Source organism: Rattus norvegicus, chromosome X (genome assembly GCF_021556685.1).
Source record: "Rattus norvegicus strain SHRSP/BbbUtx chromosome X, alternate assembly SHRSP_T2T, whole genome shotgun sequence".
NCBI lineage: Eukaryota > Metazoa > Chordata > Mammalia > Rodentia > Muridae > Rattus > Rattus norvegicus.
Genome location: NC_141554.1, coordinates 125,982,705 through 126,001,229, shown reverse-complemented (window position 1 = coordinate 126,001,229; position 18,525 = coordinate 125,982,705). Strand labels below are relative to the sequence as shown.

Below are 18,525 nucleotides of genomic sequence, written 5' to 3'. Positions count from 1 at the left end.
AGGATTAAGTCATAATTAACATCCAGAATAAGACAGAAGCATAAGTAAAATGTATTAGATTAAAGTTAGTATTAGAAGACTTATACTTACACGGTAAGAGCAGGGATTTTCTAATCAGTTGGAGGATTTTTATTTCAGAGCCTGTCATGGGGATAGAGGTGAGGCGATCAAGGATGAGGGTGGTATATGCTGTCTCTGTTGACATTTGGGATGAGAATTGGATCTATAGTTTTGAAGACATAAATAGAAGGTTTTAAAATATTGTAAAAACATAAACAACCAGATGTAGTTTGTGTAACTGCGGCCTCAACTGCTTAGGATGCTGAAATAATATTTGGGCAATATAGTGAGATCCTGTCTCAAACAGCAGCAGCAATACCAACTAGGCAATAGTGATGGCAAATTAGATTTTACTCAAGGGTTCAGTAATGACTTCTTGACTACTATATTGAAGGTGGTAAATAGAACCAAAAGACTCGACGTTCAGACTTAGTAGGATCATAGATCTTACAGTAGGCACAGAATAGGATTTATTTGCCTTGCCCTTTCCCCTTTTCCTTTCCTACTTCAGGTCACCACCTTCAAACAGGGAGTGAAGCATTTTGAAAAACCAGAGACTTGGGCTGGCTAGTGGGGTGAGGAATGGGAGTTGCTACAAGATGTTCCGATCCATGTAGGGTCTCTGAAGGTGGGGATTAAAGGTAGCATTGGGGGAAAAGAATGGAGACGAGATGCTATAACAGCCCAATTGTGTGTGAGAAGTTGAGTTTTTAATACCTAGGATATTTTCGTGGGGTTTTTGAATGCCACTATCAAAATGGCCACCTGTGTATTTTTCTACTGCATTTTGTGTAGTATTCATTTCAAGTTTAAATAATTGTTTTTATTTTCAGGATGGTCAGTATCTACATATATTTTTATATAAAGGAAATTTGTATTATGTATGGTATATAAACTTTCATAATCTTGGTGTATGTGTTGATCTTACAGTATATGCAGAACCAGAATGTACCTGGCAATATTGAATTAACTGTTAATATCCTGACAATGGGTTATTGGCCAACATATGTGCCTATGGAAGTCCATTTGCCACCAGAGGTAAGATAAACCATTTTAAAACTAAGCTATATGCATAGAAATTACATTTTTTTCTGCTTTTCATTTGAAAATCTGTGACTTTTAAAGGTTTATGTCAACAAATATAGCAACAAAGTATGAGCGCTAATATTTTATTCTTTACTTCATTTTTTAACTACATTTCTAAATTTAGTGCTGTTTTCCCCAATTATTCTGTTTCATTGCTTATGACCCCTTAGTCTTGCCAGCTGTTAAAAAATCTTGCCCATATATTCCACCTGAAGGCAGGATTGGTGGATGTAATGGATACATGAGTATCCCTTCATGCCTTGGGAACTGTCCTACTCAGGACCAAAACCTAGAATATTGAATAAAGAAAAGTACTAAGCGTCTATGGAAAGAATCATGGGTGCCCAGAAAGTAGATTTCCCTCAATAAGGGAAGAATATGGTGAAGAGGAAGAGAAAGGGCAAAGCTTCAACTTTAGAAAAGGCTCACATTTAGCAGATGGTAAAAAGAGGAACCTCTAAAGAAATGTGGGCAGAAGCAGCAGTAAGAGAAAGGAGTCAGTATAGTGTAGAAACCCAAATCACCAGAGTGAAGGGATGATTAAATAACAGGGCAGAAAAGATCAAAGAGTGTGAAGATCACCAAGCGATGTTGCATTGGCTAGTTAGATTTTCACCGTACATTAAAGGGATTGGTAACTACTGAATATAGTCCTGAAAACTATCAAAAGCTATTCCAGATGATGTTAAAGTATTGAGAAGGGAGGTCATTGAGGTGGCCTAGGGGTGAAGGACCTGCCACCAAGCTTAACCTCCTAGTTAACTTCCTGAACCCACATAGTGGAAAGAGGTAACTGACTCCCAAAAATTGTCCTCTGACCTTTATTAGCCCAGAATGGCATGCACACACCACTTCATACATTCAACAAATAGTTTTTAAAAAACCGTGCTAAGGGTGGCATTGCATATGCAACATAAAGTAACAATTCATTTGCTTTAGATGGTGAAGCTTCAGGAAATTTTCAAGACATTTTACTTAGGCAAGCACAGTGGCAGGAAACTTCAATGGCAATCAACCTTGGGACACTGTGTGCTAAAAGCTGAATTTAAAGAGGTAAGTGGATATTTTTAAATCTTGAGTTCTGTCTTCATCTTTAATATGGCTTATCCCTTGGTTTGCAGGGTCAAGCTGCTGTTTTATAAGTGTATCCTTGACTCTGCTTAGCATATTGCAACTTTGTATTTAATATTTAAGATGGTTACCTTTTCAGCAGTTGACTTAGCCCTCATCTAAAATTGACCCCCCCTTTCTCTTTTCCCTGTGGATTCAGAGTTCATACTGTCTTATCAGAAATCATGTGGCTAGAAGCTAGAGAACCGAGTGAGTGATATAGGTAAACAATATCCATTGGGAAAAATCTGCATCTGTTCATGAATGATCTGAATCAAGTCAAAGTATATTTGAAAGTGGAGCATAGTAACATGGGACTGTAATCCTACCACTTGGGAGATAGAGGCAGGAAGATTGGAGTTCAAGTACATATTTGTCTACAAAGGAAGTCTAGCTTGGGTTTCTAAACCCTGTCTTGAAAAATGCATTTAGGGTAGTAATTTCTTGCTGCTTATGGTGAATGTCTATAATGACACATAGGGCTGACTTATTTTCATTACTTTGTCCTGTTTTAATAAGGACTATAGAAGACATACTAATAGGCTAACTAACCCTACACCCCGTTTTCTGTAGACTCACACCTAAATCTTGCAGTACACATCGTATTGCCATGTAAAGCAGCACTTTGGAGAATGTTACTCGTCTGTGCTTAACTCACTAATTAATGGTTTTCCTATAAGATACTACTTTTTGATTAATTTTTCATGTTTAAAAAAACAGGCAAAAAAAAAAAAACCTCTGCTTTTTCTCCAACAGGGCAAAAAAGAACTTCAGGTCTCTCTTTTTCAAACCCTGGTGCTACTAATGTTTAATGAAGGAGAGGAGTTCAGTTTAGAGGAGATAAAGCAAGCCACTGGAATAGGTTTGTATTGTGTCTGTCCAGTATCAAGAAATTGTAGTTCTCTATTCTGTGTAGTCACTGTGATTAGAGCTCTAAACATATAAGGAAATAATCTTCCCCTCTGTACATTTTTTAAAAAGATTCATTTATTTCTTTTGTTTGTTGCCTGTGTATATATGTATACCATACAATGTGCAGGAATATGTGGGGTAAAGAAGGGGGCATTGTATCCCCTGGAACTTGAGTTAGTTGTTTGTGAGTCATCTTGTTAGGTTCTAGGAATGACCTCTGGTCCTGTGAAAGACAAGACACTACTCTTCAGTGGTGAGATGTCTCTCCAGCCCCCTCCTCTGTGCTCTTAATATTTCCAAATTAGTAAGTACCAGTATGTAGTGTTAACAAGAAGTGTGGTTGAGAGTGAAGTGAAGCGAATAATGATTGTGGAAGGAAGTAGGACTTGATTTGGGCCTTAAAATTTTGATTGGAGAGAAGGCATATGAAATAAAGGAAATAGTATGAGGAAAGACTTGAAAATGGGAGGGGCTAGTGTGGGTAGCAAGCATGAAATGTTTGGTTGTAGCTTTCACTGGTGAGCTGTAAAATTCAATAGGTAAGATCGATTGACTGACATAAAAGAAATAACCTATTTGGACAACTTACTTGGCATTGATAGAACTAGCCACCTGGAATATGAGAAAATTCTAGTCTAGAAGCTATGAAGATAATTCTGACAAAGTTCTAAAAGAGGCTTGTAGTAGGATGTTTCCAACAGCAATGGAATTACTAGAGCTATAGTACAATGAAGGAGAATGAAGACTTAAAAGGTGAGTCTAGACTTTTCATAGGATTAGGTTAGTATTACCATCACTAGCAGTGGAGCAGAGGGTGAATGGAGAATATCAACACACTCAAGTGATAGTAAAACAGCCAAGTTGAGTGTCCTTTTAGTAACTGACTTGAGAGAAGGGAAACGTTGCATCAGAGGTTTTGGTAATTGTCTGCATGGATGATAAATAGATGCTTTTACAAGACAAGTAGAACAAAATTTTACTGGATAGCACAAAGAGCAGGAGTTGGTGACAGTGGGGAAACCAAAGCAGTTTATTAGAGAATGTCAGAGATAGAATGACATTGAATGTGGTGCTCATGCTAATAAGGTACAAATAAATAACTAATCATTATTTCTTCTTCAGAGGATGGAGAATTAAGAAGAACACTGCAGTCACTAGCCTGTGGCAAAGCTAGAGTTCTGGCTAAAAATCCAAAGGGCAAAGATATTGAAGATGGTGACAAGTTTATTTGTAATGATGATTTCAAACACAAACTATTCAGGATAAAGATCAATCAAATCCAGATGAAAGAAACGGTAAACCTTTTGCTTTCTCCTACTCCTAGTATATTGGATTAAATGTGTTTATAGTAGAAATTTACAGATTAAAGAATTTATATTATATGCTTGAGTGTTTTATCTGCATGTACATTTGTGTACCGCATCAGGGCTGGGGCCCACATGTAAGAAGGGGACATTGGATCCATTGGAGCTGAAATTAGAAATGTTTGTGAACAGCCACATGGATGTTGGGAATCGAACTCATGTTCTCTTTAGCTGCTAAGCCATCTTTCCAGCTTCAAAATTTACAGTTTATTTTCTCAATACCATTTCATGTAACATTTTCTGTGCCTATATCTGGCCTAATACATTTCAGTATTTGATAATATGTTTGTTTGTTTTGCTTGCTTGGGTTTGCATTGCTAGGGATGAGGAATGCATGACCATTTGTGTTCTTCCATTGAGTTATTTCTTTATCCCATCAATGTGATTTTGTTTTGTTTCTCTTCCTTGTTACTTTTTTTTTAAAGAAAGATTTATTTATTCTATGTAAGTGCATAATAGCTGTCTTCAGACGCACCAGAAGAGGGCATCAGATCTCCTTACAGATGACTGTGAGCCACCATGTGGTTGCTGGGAATTGCACTCAGGACCTCTGGAAGAGCAGTCAGTGCTCTTAACAGCTGAGCCACCTCTCCAGCCCCCTCCTTATTACTTTAATTTCCCTATGTGTAGTGTTCCTTGTTCATATTCAGTTCCTCACTGTCCTGGACCACCATCACTTGCTGGTCTCCTTTCTCCCAAATAGTTGTCTCGCTTTGCTTTAACATGTCCGTCTTTTGCATGAGCATGCATGTTCACACACTGCATATATAATCTTTTAGTGCATACACACTGCATATATAATCAAACCCAGAGTTTTCCTTTTTCCTTCAATACTCATGTCTACTTTAATGTCGTGTGTGTGTGTGTGTGTGTGTGTGTGTGTGTGTGTGTGTGTGTGTGTGTATGTATTTAGATCTGGATTCCACATGTCAAACAAAATGTATTTTCCTTAAGTCTGGTTTATTTTGCTGAACAGGATCTCCATTATCATTCATTATCCTACAGATTACATCATTTTATTCTTTATGGCTATATAAATTTCTATAGTGTTAATCATTCATCTGATGATGGATATCTAGAATGGTTGTGTCTCTTTACTCTTTTTTTTTAAAATAAGTGTCTCATATCTCAGTGATAGGAAATGGAAGTCAAAGTAAAGTACATCCTTGGAGGCTCATGGACCAGGTAGCTTAGGGTATAGGGCAAAGTTTCAAGCTGATAAAGAGCCCTGTCTCAAACAGAAATGAAAGGCACCTGAGCTCTAATGCCCAAGGTTTTCCTCTGATGTCCCCAACTACACCCATATAACAGGAATACCCCAACACACATGAAAAAATCAACAGAGTGCCAAATAGTTATATAATCTTGAAATACCTAAATCTTCATCTCTATGATCTTTTCCTTAAAATGACTTCATGGGGGACGGAGAGATGGCTCAGCAAAATTAAGAGCAGTGCCTCCTGTTCCAGAGAACCCAGGTTCCTGGTCCCCACATGACAGTTCACAACTATCTGTAACTTCAGTTCTAGAAGATCTATTATGCTCTCACACACACACACACACACACACACACACACACACACACACACACACACACACACATATCTGTATATATATATGTATCTGTATATATGCATACATGCATGCATGCAAGTAAAAGACCAATGCACATGAACTTATGGAAGTAAGTTTTTGCATCAGTTGGTATAAACATTTTAAATTTTAGGGAAGGTCAGTAGACAACCTCCAGAGTTATTCCTTTGGAGCTATCTACCTTGTTTCTTGACATTGTTTCTTACTTGCCTAGAACTCACAAATTAGCTACGCTGGCAGGCTGTCCATCAGGCACTAGGAATCTTTTTACATGAGTTCACAAAGATCTAAATGTAAGAAATAGGTCCTTATGTTTGCAGGGAAAGCAACTGAACCTACCTCCTAATGCTCAAGGGTGGTATTTTTCTCTTTTCCTGTATTGCATTAATTTATTGGTACAGGGCAGTAGTGGCAACAGAAAGAAAACTATGTCAAGTTTTTTTCTCTCATTTAAATAAGTCAGGTTCTTTAGAACAATAACATTATGTCCCTAATATACAATTTGTGTTCCTAATTAAGTTGACTGTATTTGAAAACTTGTTTTAGGTTGAAGAACAAGCAAGCACTACAGAAAGAGTATTTCAAGATAGACAGTACCAAATTGATGCTGCGATCGTCCGAATTATGAAGATGAGAAAAACACTTAGCCACAACCTTCTTGTTTCAGAAGTCTACAATCAGCTAAAATTTCCAGTAAAAGTAGGTTTTTCTTTGTCTCCATACTGAACGTGTTATAGGTGAAAGGGAATATGTTTAATTTTTAGACACTAATTTTCAAATATAATTTTTCTATATTCAAAGACTTAAAGTCATTTGGAATAACACACATTCATTTCCTATATTTGTACATGTGTTTTACAAAAGAACTTTGTTTAGCAAATACCCAGTTTACAAAAGCCACTCTCTGTACTTCAACGTTTAGTGAGTAAATGTGACTGAAATTTTTGAAGTTAGTTACTATATATCTTTTGAATCTTACTTTTCTGGAGATGTCTTGGCATTTGACAGATTTGGTTATTAGACTGAGTTATACCTTATGCTTGGTTACCTATATAAATATTTGTTAAATCTGTTACAGAGGCTTCTGGCTTTATCCTAGTCTAGTGGTCAAGCATTTTCTGTGTCTGTTGAAAATGTCTAGCAGTGGTTCTGGTAAACTTGAATTGGTCACTGTATGGGCATGATCCAGTACAAATGTCCACTAGCAAAGGTGCTTAGACAATGTGGTGTTGTACTAGACTGTTGTTCAAACTTTAAGATATTTTTAAAGTCTGTAATAAACATTTGGTAGAGGTTGCCTAGACTCTTGGATTCCTGGCAACTTTGGATTTTGATAAGTCACTTAATTTTGCTGAGCTTGTTTGGAATTGATAAATATATGTAACCTCCTAGTATCACTTTTTATTATTAATAATTTTACTCATTTACATTTTAAATGATATCCCCCTTTCCAGTTTCCCCTTCACAGACCCCCACATTCATCCCTCCTAGTATTATTTTGAAACTTACTGAGATAAAAAGTATAAAACACTTGATATTGAGTTTAGTATGTACTGAGGTTTAATATATATTGAGGTAGCTGCCTCCTCATGACCACACATGCACACCTACTCACTTAATAATTTCACCTACAGTAAGATTACTTACTAATGCTAGAACATAGGAAATAACTATAACTTTGATCATAACTGAAACCAGTTATGATACTTAACCTGGGGTTATTAGATGGAATTTTACTTCCTTTTTTCTGGTTTGTTTTGGTTTAGTTTTGTTTTGGGATAGGGTCTGTGTTCCAAGACCGGCTTTAAAATCAGTCCTTCATTTTTATCAAACAAACCAAAGGTTAAAAACATCCTTTAAGAATGCAGTAGCTGAAGACTGAACCCCCAGTGAACGTGATTGTTGGGGGGAGGGTGGCAATAGGGGGAGGATGGGGAGGGGAACACCCATAAAGAAGGGGAGGGGGAGGGGGATGTTTGCCCGGAAACCGGGAAAGGGAATAACACTCGAAATGTAAATAAGAAATACTCAAGTTAGTAAAAAAAAAAAAAAAAAAAAGAATGCAGTAGCTGGTTGGGAAGCAGAGGAAGGCAGAGCCCTTGTGAATTGTAGGTCAACCTGGTCTGCATAGTGAATTCCAGGACAGCCAGGACTACAAAGAAAGACCCTTTCTCAAACACACCTTTGATACAGACACACACTCATTCACACTCTCTGCCTGCCTGCCCCCCTCCCCCCTTCTCTCTGTCTCTCTGTCTGTCTCTCTCTGTCTTTGTCTCTCACACTCACACATACTCTCTCCAAACACACTCCAAATAGCTGCATTAGCTGTGTAGGGGCATGTACTCCTAGCTACCAGCTGAGGCAGCAATATTGTTTTTTTTTTCTGGAGCTAGGGGCTGAACCCAGGGCCCAAGCGCTCTACCACTGAGCTAAATCCCCAACCCCTGAGGCAGCAATATTACTTGAGCTTCTCATCTTAACAAAAAAATGCATCTGTATTGAATGTTCATTTTCTTTTCCTTGTTATCTCAGGTATCATAAATGACGTGGAGATACTTGTTTTTGTCAGGGTCATTTAATTCAAGACATAAGTGTAATTATTAATGCAAGACTATATAAAAGATTATATTTCTAATGCTGTGTCTCTGTGGGGCGTTCCATATATGGACAGTTATTATATTCAGTTTCACCTGGAGCTTTAGGTACATTGAATTGTCAACCACCTGGCGTCAGACCTGGAGCCGAACTCACCCTCTTCAAGAGTAGTATACACTAAGAAGCCCTGAACCTTCTCTCCAGCACTGAGACTGTTGTTGTTTGTGACAAGGTCTAATACATCTTAGGCTGGCCTTCATTCCCTTTGTAGCTGAGTCTGAATATAGGCATGCTCTACCATGCCCAGTTCTAAATTGTCATAATGAAAATTTAACAGAGATCCAAATCACTTACATAAATAGTTAAAATTCATAGTAAACCAGAAACATACTGGGAGTTAATGTGATAACTTTCTCAAATATCCTGTAGTTGTGTGAATGTGTGGTATTGGGGAATAGAACCTAGGCGCCTTTCATATACTAGGCAAGTACTATACCACCTGGTAAAAGCCTTAATTGCCCCAACCCCTTGGTTTTTGGCAACTTCCTGAACTCTCACTTATTGCCATTCCTCAAGCTACCCAAGTAGCAAGGATTATGCTAGTAGGTCTAGTATTTTATATAGTTCATGTAGTAATTTCTCATATATTTATTTCATGTATTGTTTATTTACTTAATTTCCAGTTTGTGACAAAGTCTTTTTTAATTTTATTTACTTATTTTATGTATATAAGAACATTGTAGCTGTCTTCAGATACATCAGACCTCATTACAGATGGTTGTGAGCCACCATGTGGTTGTCAGGAATTGAACTCAGGACCTCTGGAAGAGCAGTCAGTGCTCTTAACCACTGAGCCATCTCTCCAGCCCGACAGAGTTTTATTGTGTACCCCAAGCAGGTCTTACTCTGAATCCTCTTGGCTCTGACTCCTACTTGCTGGGATTTTAGAAGTATGCTACAATGCTTTTGCTACATTTAATTTAAGTTTATTTAATTTAGAGACAGGGCTTGTCATGCAGTCTTGCTGTCCCGGAACTCATTATATAGACCAGACTGGCCTCAAACTTAGGGATCTCCCTGCCTCTGTACAGTCACTTTTGGCCTTTGTTCTCTTTTTTAATGGGATGTTGGTAGATGGACTTAGGTTGATGCTTATGAGTTTTGTATTGAAAATATGCTTTCTCTTACAGCCTGCTGATCTTAAGAAGAGAATAGAATCCCTAATTGACCGGGACTACATGGAAAGAGATAAAGAAAACCCAAATCAGTACAACTATATTGCATAGAATGTTGGTTGGCCTTGGAACATTTGTTGTCATGCCGTAGCCAATGGATAAACTAACTTGTTGAATCTCATGTTATTTGACTTCTTTTATACTTCCGATGACCAAATGAAGCAGTGTGTAATGGGAATAGTTGCGTGGACATTTCTCAGTGGTTAACATACCCATTTTAAAGAGTAATACTTAACCTTTAAGAAGAATGTCGTTGAACTCTATGCATGTTATTTAGTATGATGTGCAGAAAACTCTTTAAGAAAGTACCTGGGTCTTCATGATTCCTTTTTGGAACTGGGGAAGAGATCCCTATGGCCATTAAAAGGGGGAGGGTGATTCTTATACATCATCAATAAAGCAAAAGGTTTATTTGCCTAAAAGTCATTTAAAGATACTTAAACTGCATGCAAATTTTATTTACTGTACAGAATTCTGGATGTATTTATCAAATAGAAAAACCACCCTGGACTTGGTTGTTCACCCATTTTGTGGTTTCCCTTGAAAAGAAAAGTAAGTTTTCATTGTTGGCATTCTGTTACACTGAAGAGGGAAAAAAAACCTTATTTGGAAACAAGTTTTTCACGTAGGGTAACAGTTCCTTCCATCATACCTTATATATTCACAGCCTAAAGGTTTCCCATTATGACTCTGGGATGTGTACAGAAGACAGCTCCAAATTCACTGTGCTAATTAACAGGAACTTACTAAAATAGATCAAATAGAAAAATTGCTGATCTTGTACTATAAGAACATAGTAAGGGGGGAAAACTCAGTTCTTTTTATTAGAACTGAATACAGTATGAAGACCACAGGAGACCAAAATCAACAGATAAGTTGTGAACTGCAGGAGTAAAATTTGCAGCTGCTTTTCATCGTGCGTCAGTCTTTAGATGTTTGCATCATTTTGTCTTTAATTTGGGTGGGTTGTCGATTGTCAGAGGTTTCCTAGGATTTGCATTCCAGTTTTTTCTACTAAATGTTTTTTTACTATCATGCTCCTGACTTGGAGAAACTCAACATATGATTCTCCCTTGTCTTCCTTGCACACTCCCTATTTGAAAACTTCAAGTTCTATATTCCTTTTTTTTTAATTGCTTGAATTAAGAGTTCTCATAGCCATTGGACACCTGCTTTTCAGCGAAGTGTCTTCAAATTGGTCACACACAGAAAATAACAAAAGTATTGTTTTTCAAATTCAAAATGTGAGTAAAAGACTTTTGTTCATCACCGGAGGGTTTTGCTTTGCTTTCTGGTTTCTCTTTCCATGAAGGAAACTGATTATGGCAGAGAAGCAGACTGTTTTGGTGTGTTTTCTTTTAAATTAGAACTTCTTCAAGGCTTTCTCCACTAGCATATATCCTTGATTTGATCCATATATTACAGAGCAATAAGGGGTACCTTCAGCTTAGAAGACTTGGGGGCTCTTATGTCTACTATTGTTTTCTTGAATTCTCAAAGACCTGTGGCCAGCTATCTGTATTTTTTTAAGTTGCCTATTTCTAATGCATTAACTTGCACACCGTTTGACTATGTATAGTATTTAGAATTAACTTCCCAGTTCTTTCTGAGCAGCTATTTCGTATATTTTTTCCAGCTCCTCCCTGATTTCCTTACAGGAGCTTTTCTGACAAGGAATGTGGCTGTTATGTTTACTGGACCATCAACATCAGTGTTCTAATTCATCCCTGTTGGTCTCTGGGATATGGAGACGATTACACCACTCACTAGTTACTCTTTAAATAATTTTTAGGTAGATTATTCGTTCCTACTAGGATGCTCTTGATACCACCTTCGTTATCTTGAAAGTGGGTCCCTGTCCTGAAGTTCTTAACTCTTTGAAAACTTGATGGTGTTTCAGCTGAAAAAACTAGCCAGACTACTAAGGGAAACTTTATGAAACTGAAAAGTAATGGCAAACTACATTGGGTTATTATGGATTTCAGTTGTTCTGTATCGGTTGAATTTTTGTGCTCTTTTTCCTGTGTATGTGTGGTGGTTCTATTTTTCTCCAATAAAACTTTTATTTTAAAAAATGTTTCCGGGGGAAGATATTTAAACTCCAAATATCGTGAAAAAAATATAAAAGTAGAATACATAAAATCTTCCTAATGACTTCCTTAATTCACATTTGACAGTTCATATGTGATTATTTTTATACTTTGTTATTTTGCTGGTAGTTTTGAGATGCTGTGGAGGTTATGGTAAAACGATAGTAAATTTTTCAGTGTTCTCAAAATAGATAATTATTTCTACTTTAGAAAAATCAAGGACAAGTGCAAATGTTTTTCATTCAAACTTTCAAAGTCAGCAATGTCATGTCACTATAGAAATAGTTTAGATTGAAGCTGGAAGGAAAAGAAGATCTTATATGCTTGTTGCGCTGTGGTGCTTGATATCTGTTAGTTCTGTTCTGAACAGAATCCTGTTAACCATGTTACTCAATGTTTTCCTAATTCAGTTCCTGAGTCTGCTGAACGATGACTCTGCCATATACTTGACATCTTTACTTTCGTGTGTGCATGTGTGTATGTGTGTATGTGTGTGTTTGTATAGGAGAGGAAATCCGTTTCTTCTACATAGCCATCAATGTCTAAGGATTGACAAGTTGATTTTCTAATATCCATAAGTCTTTTTTCTCTTCGGTACAGAGTCTTGCAGTGTAGCCTAAGGTGTCTGTAAATTTGATCTTCGTGCCTTGGGCTCGAAGTGCTGTGGACTTAAACTGTTTGGCTATTTACAGTATTTAGAATTAACTTCCCAGTTCTTTCTGAGCAGCCATTTCTTATCATTTTTCTACATTACAGCTGCGTACCACCATGTCTTGTCTTACACATATTTAATTATATGATTTTTGTCTGTTTTAATGACCACTCTGTTTATGTTACACATGACAAAGAGTTACATATTTCATTTTTTCATTCACATAAAATTACCAAAACAGATAATTTATTAAGAAGAAAGACCGAAGGATACTGGGACTTTATATAACTGTACTTTTTAGAGTGTCCTTTTATAATGCTTCAATAAGGAATTTTTTTTCTTTTTGTCAGTTGCTTATAAAAATCTTGCTGTAGATCAAGCAAGATTTGGTGGCTCATGTCACTAATCTAGTCCTGGATCTGTCAGTTCCAGGCCAGCCAGGAACTGTGTAATGAGACCCTATTGAGAAACATCAATAAAACCCAAAACACCTGTTTTACCATTGACATAGTGATCTCTGGTTCAAATCATATATTTGTTCAATTATTTTCTTCCTGCTATTGGAATAAAGTATTCTCTTGAACGGACATAATACACACTTTTATAGTTAATATTTACAAGTATTGTCTAGCACAGTAAAAGGCCTAAATTATTTTATAAAACATTCTTATTTGCTATAGAATATAAGAATGAATACTGTTAGACATATTAGAACTTAGTTTTACAAGCTACAAAATCATCTTTTCACCCTCTAATTCCTATGATAATATCTCTTTCCATTTTTAATTTTCTATTGTAAAATACACATAAAATTTACCATTCTAACCGTGTAAAAATGTCCAATTGAGACCTTTAGTATGTTCGTAGTGCTGTGTGGTTATCATTTTGTAGTTTCAGAACATTTCCAGCACCTATTATTGAACAGTTATTTCCTGTTCCTGCTCTGCCCAGCCCCTGGAAACCACTGGCCTGGATTTGCCTATCCTAGATATTTCATATCACTGGAACCATAACTTCTGTTGGATTTCTTTCTTTAGCATGATCTTTTTCAAGGTTTATTCATGTACATGTCAGGTCCTCATTTTCTTTTATAACTGGTTATAAGTGTGTGTTTACCCAAAGGAGTCCTTAAACATAATGGTTTTCACTTTTTCTGTTTCAAAATCTTTTGAGTATACACAGAATGAAACTGCTGACTTACATGGTGATTTTGTGCTAAACTTACAAAGGAATCTTCAAACTCCATTGCTGCCAGTAGCATCTAAGAGTTCCAGTTTTTCTGCATCCTTGTCAGTGTATGGTGTTTTGTAATGTTTTGTTATGGCTATTCTAATGGGTATGAAGTAGGTTCATGACAGTTTGGGATTTTGTTTCCTTAATTATTTTGTATATCATCTGCTTGTTTGCCATTTGTAGCTTTTTTCCTTGATGTCTCCACACTGGCCATTTTCACATAGGATTCCTTGTCTGAATTATAAGAGTTCTAAATATGCAGATGAAAATAAGATGCAGTCTTACCAACGGAATAGTCTGCTAATAATTTATCCAGTTAAAAGTTGTCTTTCCTGTGTATCCTTTGCACAAAAGTATTTCATCTTTTGTCATATTTATTTGTGCATGTACATGTGCCATTGTACACATGTGGAAGTCAGAGGACACCTTGTTCTCTCCTTTCACCTTGTAGATCCCAGGGATTGGATTCAAGTAGTCAGGCTTCGCAAGTGACTTTAACCTGCTAAGCCGTCTCAGCAGTGCAGAAGTATTTAAGCAGGTAGAATTAATCAACTTTTTTTTCTTTTGTTGCTTATACTTTTGGTTTTTTGAAGAAATTCTTGGCAAATCCTCATTCCTTTGGGTTTTAGATTTACTTTAAGGATTTAATCTAGTTTTGTTGTCCTTTGAGCTAAATTTTCTGTGCGGTATGAGACAAGTGTTCTTTATTCTTTTGTCTAGGTATATTAAGTTGTCCCACTACTTTGTAGTGTGTACTACATTGGATTCCTTTACATAAATTTGAACAATTCTAATCTTAGTAAAATGTCACATAAGGCATGTAATTGTTGATGTTGTAAATTTGCTTATTAGTGTTAGAGATTTCTACATAAGTGTTCATAAGAAATATTTGTAGTATTCTTTTTTAAAGCATTTCATGACATTTGGGATGTGTGTGTGGGTCCATGCCAAGGTGCATGTGTGGAACTTAGATGACAGCTCAACTTGCAGGAGTCAGTTTTCTTCTACCATGTTGGTCCGAGGGATTGAACTCTACCAGCTTTGCACCTTTGTCTGCTGAGCCGCCAAACCAGCCTCTAGTGTGCTTTCTATATTTTTATTACCAGGTAATACTAGCTTCATAATATGGCTTACTCTTTAAATAGTAATAGAGTTCATTGTGAAGTTGTCTGATTCTGGATGTTTCTTTTGGTGAAGGCTTTTGCTTAGTGATTCAATTCATTTTTTTTCTTTTTGTTTGTTTGTTTTTTTTTTACACAGACTCTACAGAGTTAACAGGAAACTCACTCTGTAGCCTAGCCTAATCTTAAACTTGAGGCTGCCCAGCCTCAGCCTGCCTCCTGAGTGGTGAGGTTACATAAATGAGTTACTTTTCTTTGCTTCAACTTCTTGTGGATCTTTATATTAAAAAGTTATGGGGTTGGGGATTTAGCTCAGTGGGTAGAGGCAAGCGCAAGGCCCTGCGTTCGGTCCCCAACTCCGAAAAATAGAAAAGAAAAAAAAAGTTACAAGTAACCTTTAAATTTATTCATTGGATATGTGTGTGCACATGGATGTGCATGCAACATTTTGCATGTAGATAGCTTATGGAAGTCAATTTTCTCCAGCATGTAGATTCTGGAATTCAGGTTATCTGTTTTGATACCAAGAGCCTTTGCATTTTCTATTGTATTGATTTTTCATTTATTTTCTTATATCTTTGTCATCAGTTTAATTTGCTCTAATTCAATTTTGTGAGTGTGTGTTTATATGTGTTGTTTATGTGTATGTACATGTGTATGTGATGTGTGTTTTTTTTTTGTGTGTGTGTGTGTGCATGTGCACATGCATGCTCACACATGGAAAAAAGAAGTTGGTGTTGGGTATTTTCTTTTATTGATCTCCATCTTGCTGTACTTGGCGCTCATCAATTTAGCAATATTGGCCAGCCAGCAAGCTTCAGAGCTCCTCCTGACTCTGACTGTATGGCCCTGGGATTTATATGCATTCTCTACCACATTGAGCTTTTTACATTGGTTTGGGGGATTCAAACACTGCTGCTCATGCCTGGCCACTAAGCAGGTTACTGACTGGATCATCTCCCCATCTCACCCCGATTGTTTTGGTTTTTATATAAAGCTATCTTATTGATGTGAAATCTTCTTTTTTGTACTATAGGTGGCATGTGTGTGTGGAGGTCACAGGGTGACTTGCAGGAATCAGTTCTCTCCACCAAGTGAATCCTGAGGATCTATCTTCTGTTGTCAGTCTTGGCAGGCTAACCCCTTTGTCTTCTTAGCCCTCCTGTTTGCCTTGATTCCTAAGTTCACTTTGTTGTAATGGAAGGAAATTATATTTGGTTTCATTCTTTTGTATTGTATTGTTTTGTTGTTGTTGTTTTTATTTCATTCTTTGTAAACTTAAAACTTGTATGGCCTAACCAGTGATCTAGCCTAGAGAATGTTCTGAGGAGACTTGGGGAGAGCATACATGCTGATTCGGGTGGAGAGTTCTGTTGCCTCTGGGAGGGCAAGTAGATTCGAATCATTTACATTTCCTGTCTCCCTATTGATCTTCAATCCCTAGTACATTGAAGTCCTTTGAAAGCTTCATCTGCAGTTGTACACCATCTCCGCCTTCAGTTCTAGTGCTTCTTGCTTCATGAGTTCCATCCTTTTGATGGATTGAATCCACAGAATACTGTTGTTCCTTGTATCACATAATGTATAGAATTTTGCTCACATATTTTTATCTGAAGTTGCTACAAATATCCTAGCTCTCATCGTTTTATAGTTTATATATGTCTGCACCAATCCTCTCTTTTCATTATGTTTGTGTCTATAGACAGGCTATACTTAGATCATATTTTTTTTAAGATTTATTCATTTATTTTATATAAGTACACTGTAGCTGTCTTCAGACACAGCAGAAGAGGGCATCGGATCTCTTTACAGATGGTTGTGGGCCATCATGTGGTTGCTGGGAATTGAACTCAGGACCTCAGGAAGAGCAGTCGGTGCTCTTAACCACTTAGCCATCTTTCCAGCCCCGATCATATTTTTAAAATCCGTTTCCCAGTCTCTACTTTTTCAAGTTAGGGAATTAAATTCCTTTTTTTGTGTGTAAAAAAATTACTGATAAGAGGACTTCTGCCACATTTCCACTTTCTGTCTTTTGTTAGTTAACATCATTAGTAGTGCCGTTTGTGTATCTGTGTGTACATATTTAGACATTTAATAGATTCTGAGTAATGAAGAAATCAGTACTGAATTTTTACATTATACATCCTGTTTTTAAGGTGAATGTATAGTTTAAATCTTAAAACATCTAGAGGCAGCGTGTAAAGGATATGAGAATATTGTTTATTCTTAGCAAAGTACAAATGACCATGGCCCAGGAATATGAATTCAAGTTACTCAAGGAACTTTTTCCACTGTGGAAGAGAGTGGTTATGTGACCCCTTATAGTCACTGAGCAAAAAAATATTAAGTCAGTCCGCTTAATCAGTTGCACAGGTGGAGCATCCTGTAGGTGAACTACATAGATACGGTAGGGGAGGTCGCTTTTTAATAGGTTTCAGACGTCACGGGTTTTTAAACTTTAGGCTTGGTAGAAATGAGAGGTCACTATGCTTAATGACACTTTCCAAGAGTCTTGCCTAGTTACCAGGTGGTTAAGTCAGATGTGGAGGTTGATAGTAAATGGCTATTAAAGGGGCAAAAGAGCTGGGGAGATGGCTCGGGAAAGCATTTACCTTGCAAACACGACCCCTAATACTCTTTCAGAAAGCTGGGTATGATGGTGTGCTCTCAGCACTGGGAAGGTAAAGTGGTAGGTACCAGGGACTTGGTGGCCAACTACCCTAACCTATTTGATGAACTCCAGTCTAGTGAGAAACTGTCTCATTAATGTGTGTGGCACCTGAAGAAAGACAGCCAAGGTTGACCTGGCTTCCACATGCATGTGGGCATGTGTGCAATGCATTGTGAATTGAAGGTGATCCAAGATAATGTTAGTTCTCAATGGTTTTCTTATGCCTCTCCATGGTCCTAGTGTTGTAATTAGGGAACATTGTCTGCAGGACTATCTTCTGGATGAGTGTTTCTGTTCTCAGAGGACTTATACTCATACTCATATAAACCCAGGTAGAATGAAAAGATCTGCATCACTTTTCATGCTGACAACTCTTACGGCATTCCCATTGATAGTGTGATGTGTGAGTGTGTGCACATATGCGCAGGTGTGCTAGGTAACAGATTGATGCACAGTCACAACTGGCAAGAGATTTGAACTTGAATCCAGTTTACACGGGAAACTCAACACAGCCATTTACCAAGGCATGCCTGCCCAACTGCCAGTGTTAGAGCTTTTGGGTTAAACTAACTATCCTTTAATAAGGATTACAAAAGAAAGCCATGTGAACTTGGAAAACTTTTGGGTTACTTCCTATATTTTCAGAGAAAATAATTAATCTGTTTTGCTTTAAAATAAGTAGAATTCATTTACAAACTAATTTTGGAAATACCAACCAGAGGCAGAAGATATATACATACAACCCATGCAGATGTGGAGATCTGGCAGGTTTCATCTAAAACTTTTAGCCAGGTGTCAGG

At 37.1% G+C, this 18,525-nt stretch overlaps 1 protein-coding gene across 2 annotated transcripts in view; it reads left to right on the top strand.

Moving 5' to 3' along the window:
- Window positions 1-10,796, top strand: part of Cul4b (cullin 4B) — a 38,008-nt gene extending 27,212 nt beyond the window's left edge. Inside the window, 6 exon segments of one of the 2 annotated variants that reach the window (NM_001106951.1) lie at window positions 991-1,098; window positions 2,086-2,199; window positions 3,013-3,118; window positions 4,291-4,463; window positions 6,672-6,824; window positions 9,914-10,796. In NM_001106951.1, coding sequence (NP_001100421.1) covers window positions 991-1,098; window positions 2,086-2,199; window positions 3,013-3,118; window positions 4,291-4,463; window positions 6,672-6,824; window positions 9,914-10,009 — 750 coding nt within the window. In that variant the 3' untranslated portion in view covers window positions 10,010-10,796. 2 annotated transcript variants of the gene reach the window in all.
- Window positions 10,797-18,525: the final 7,729 nt, after the last annotated feature.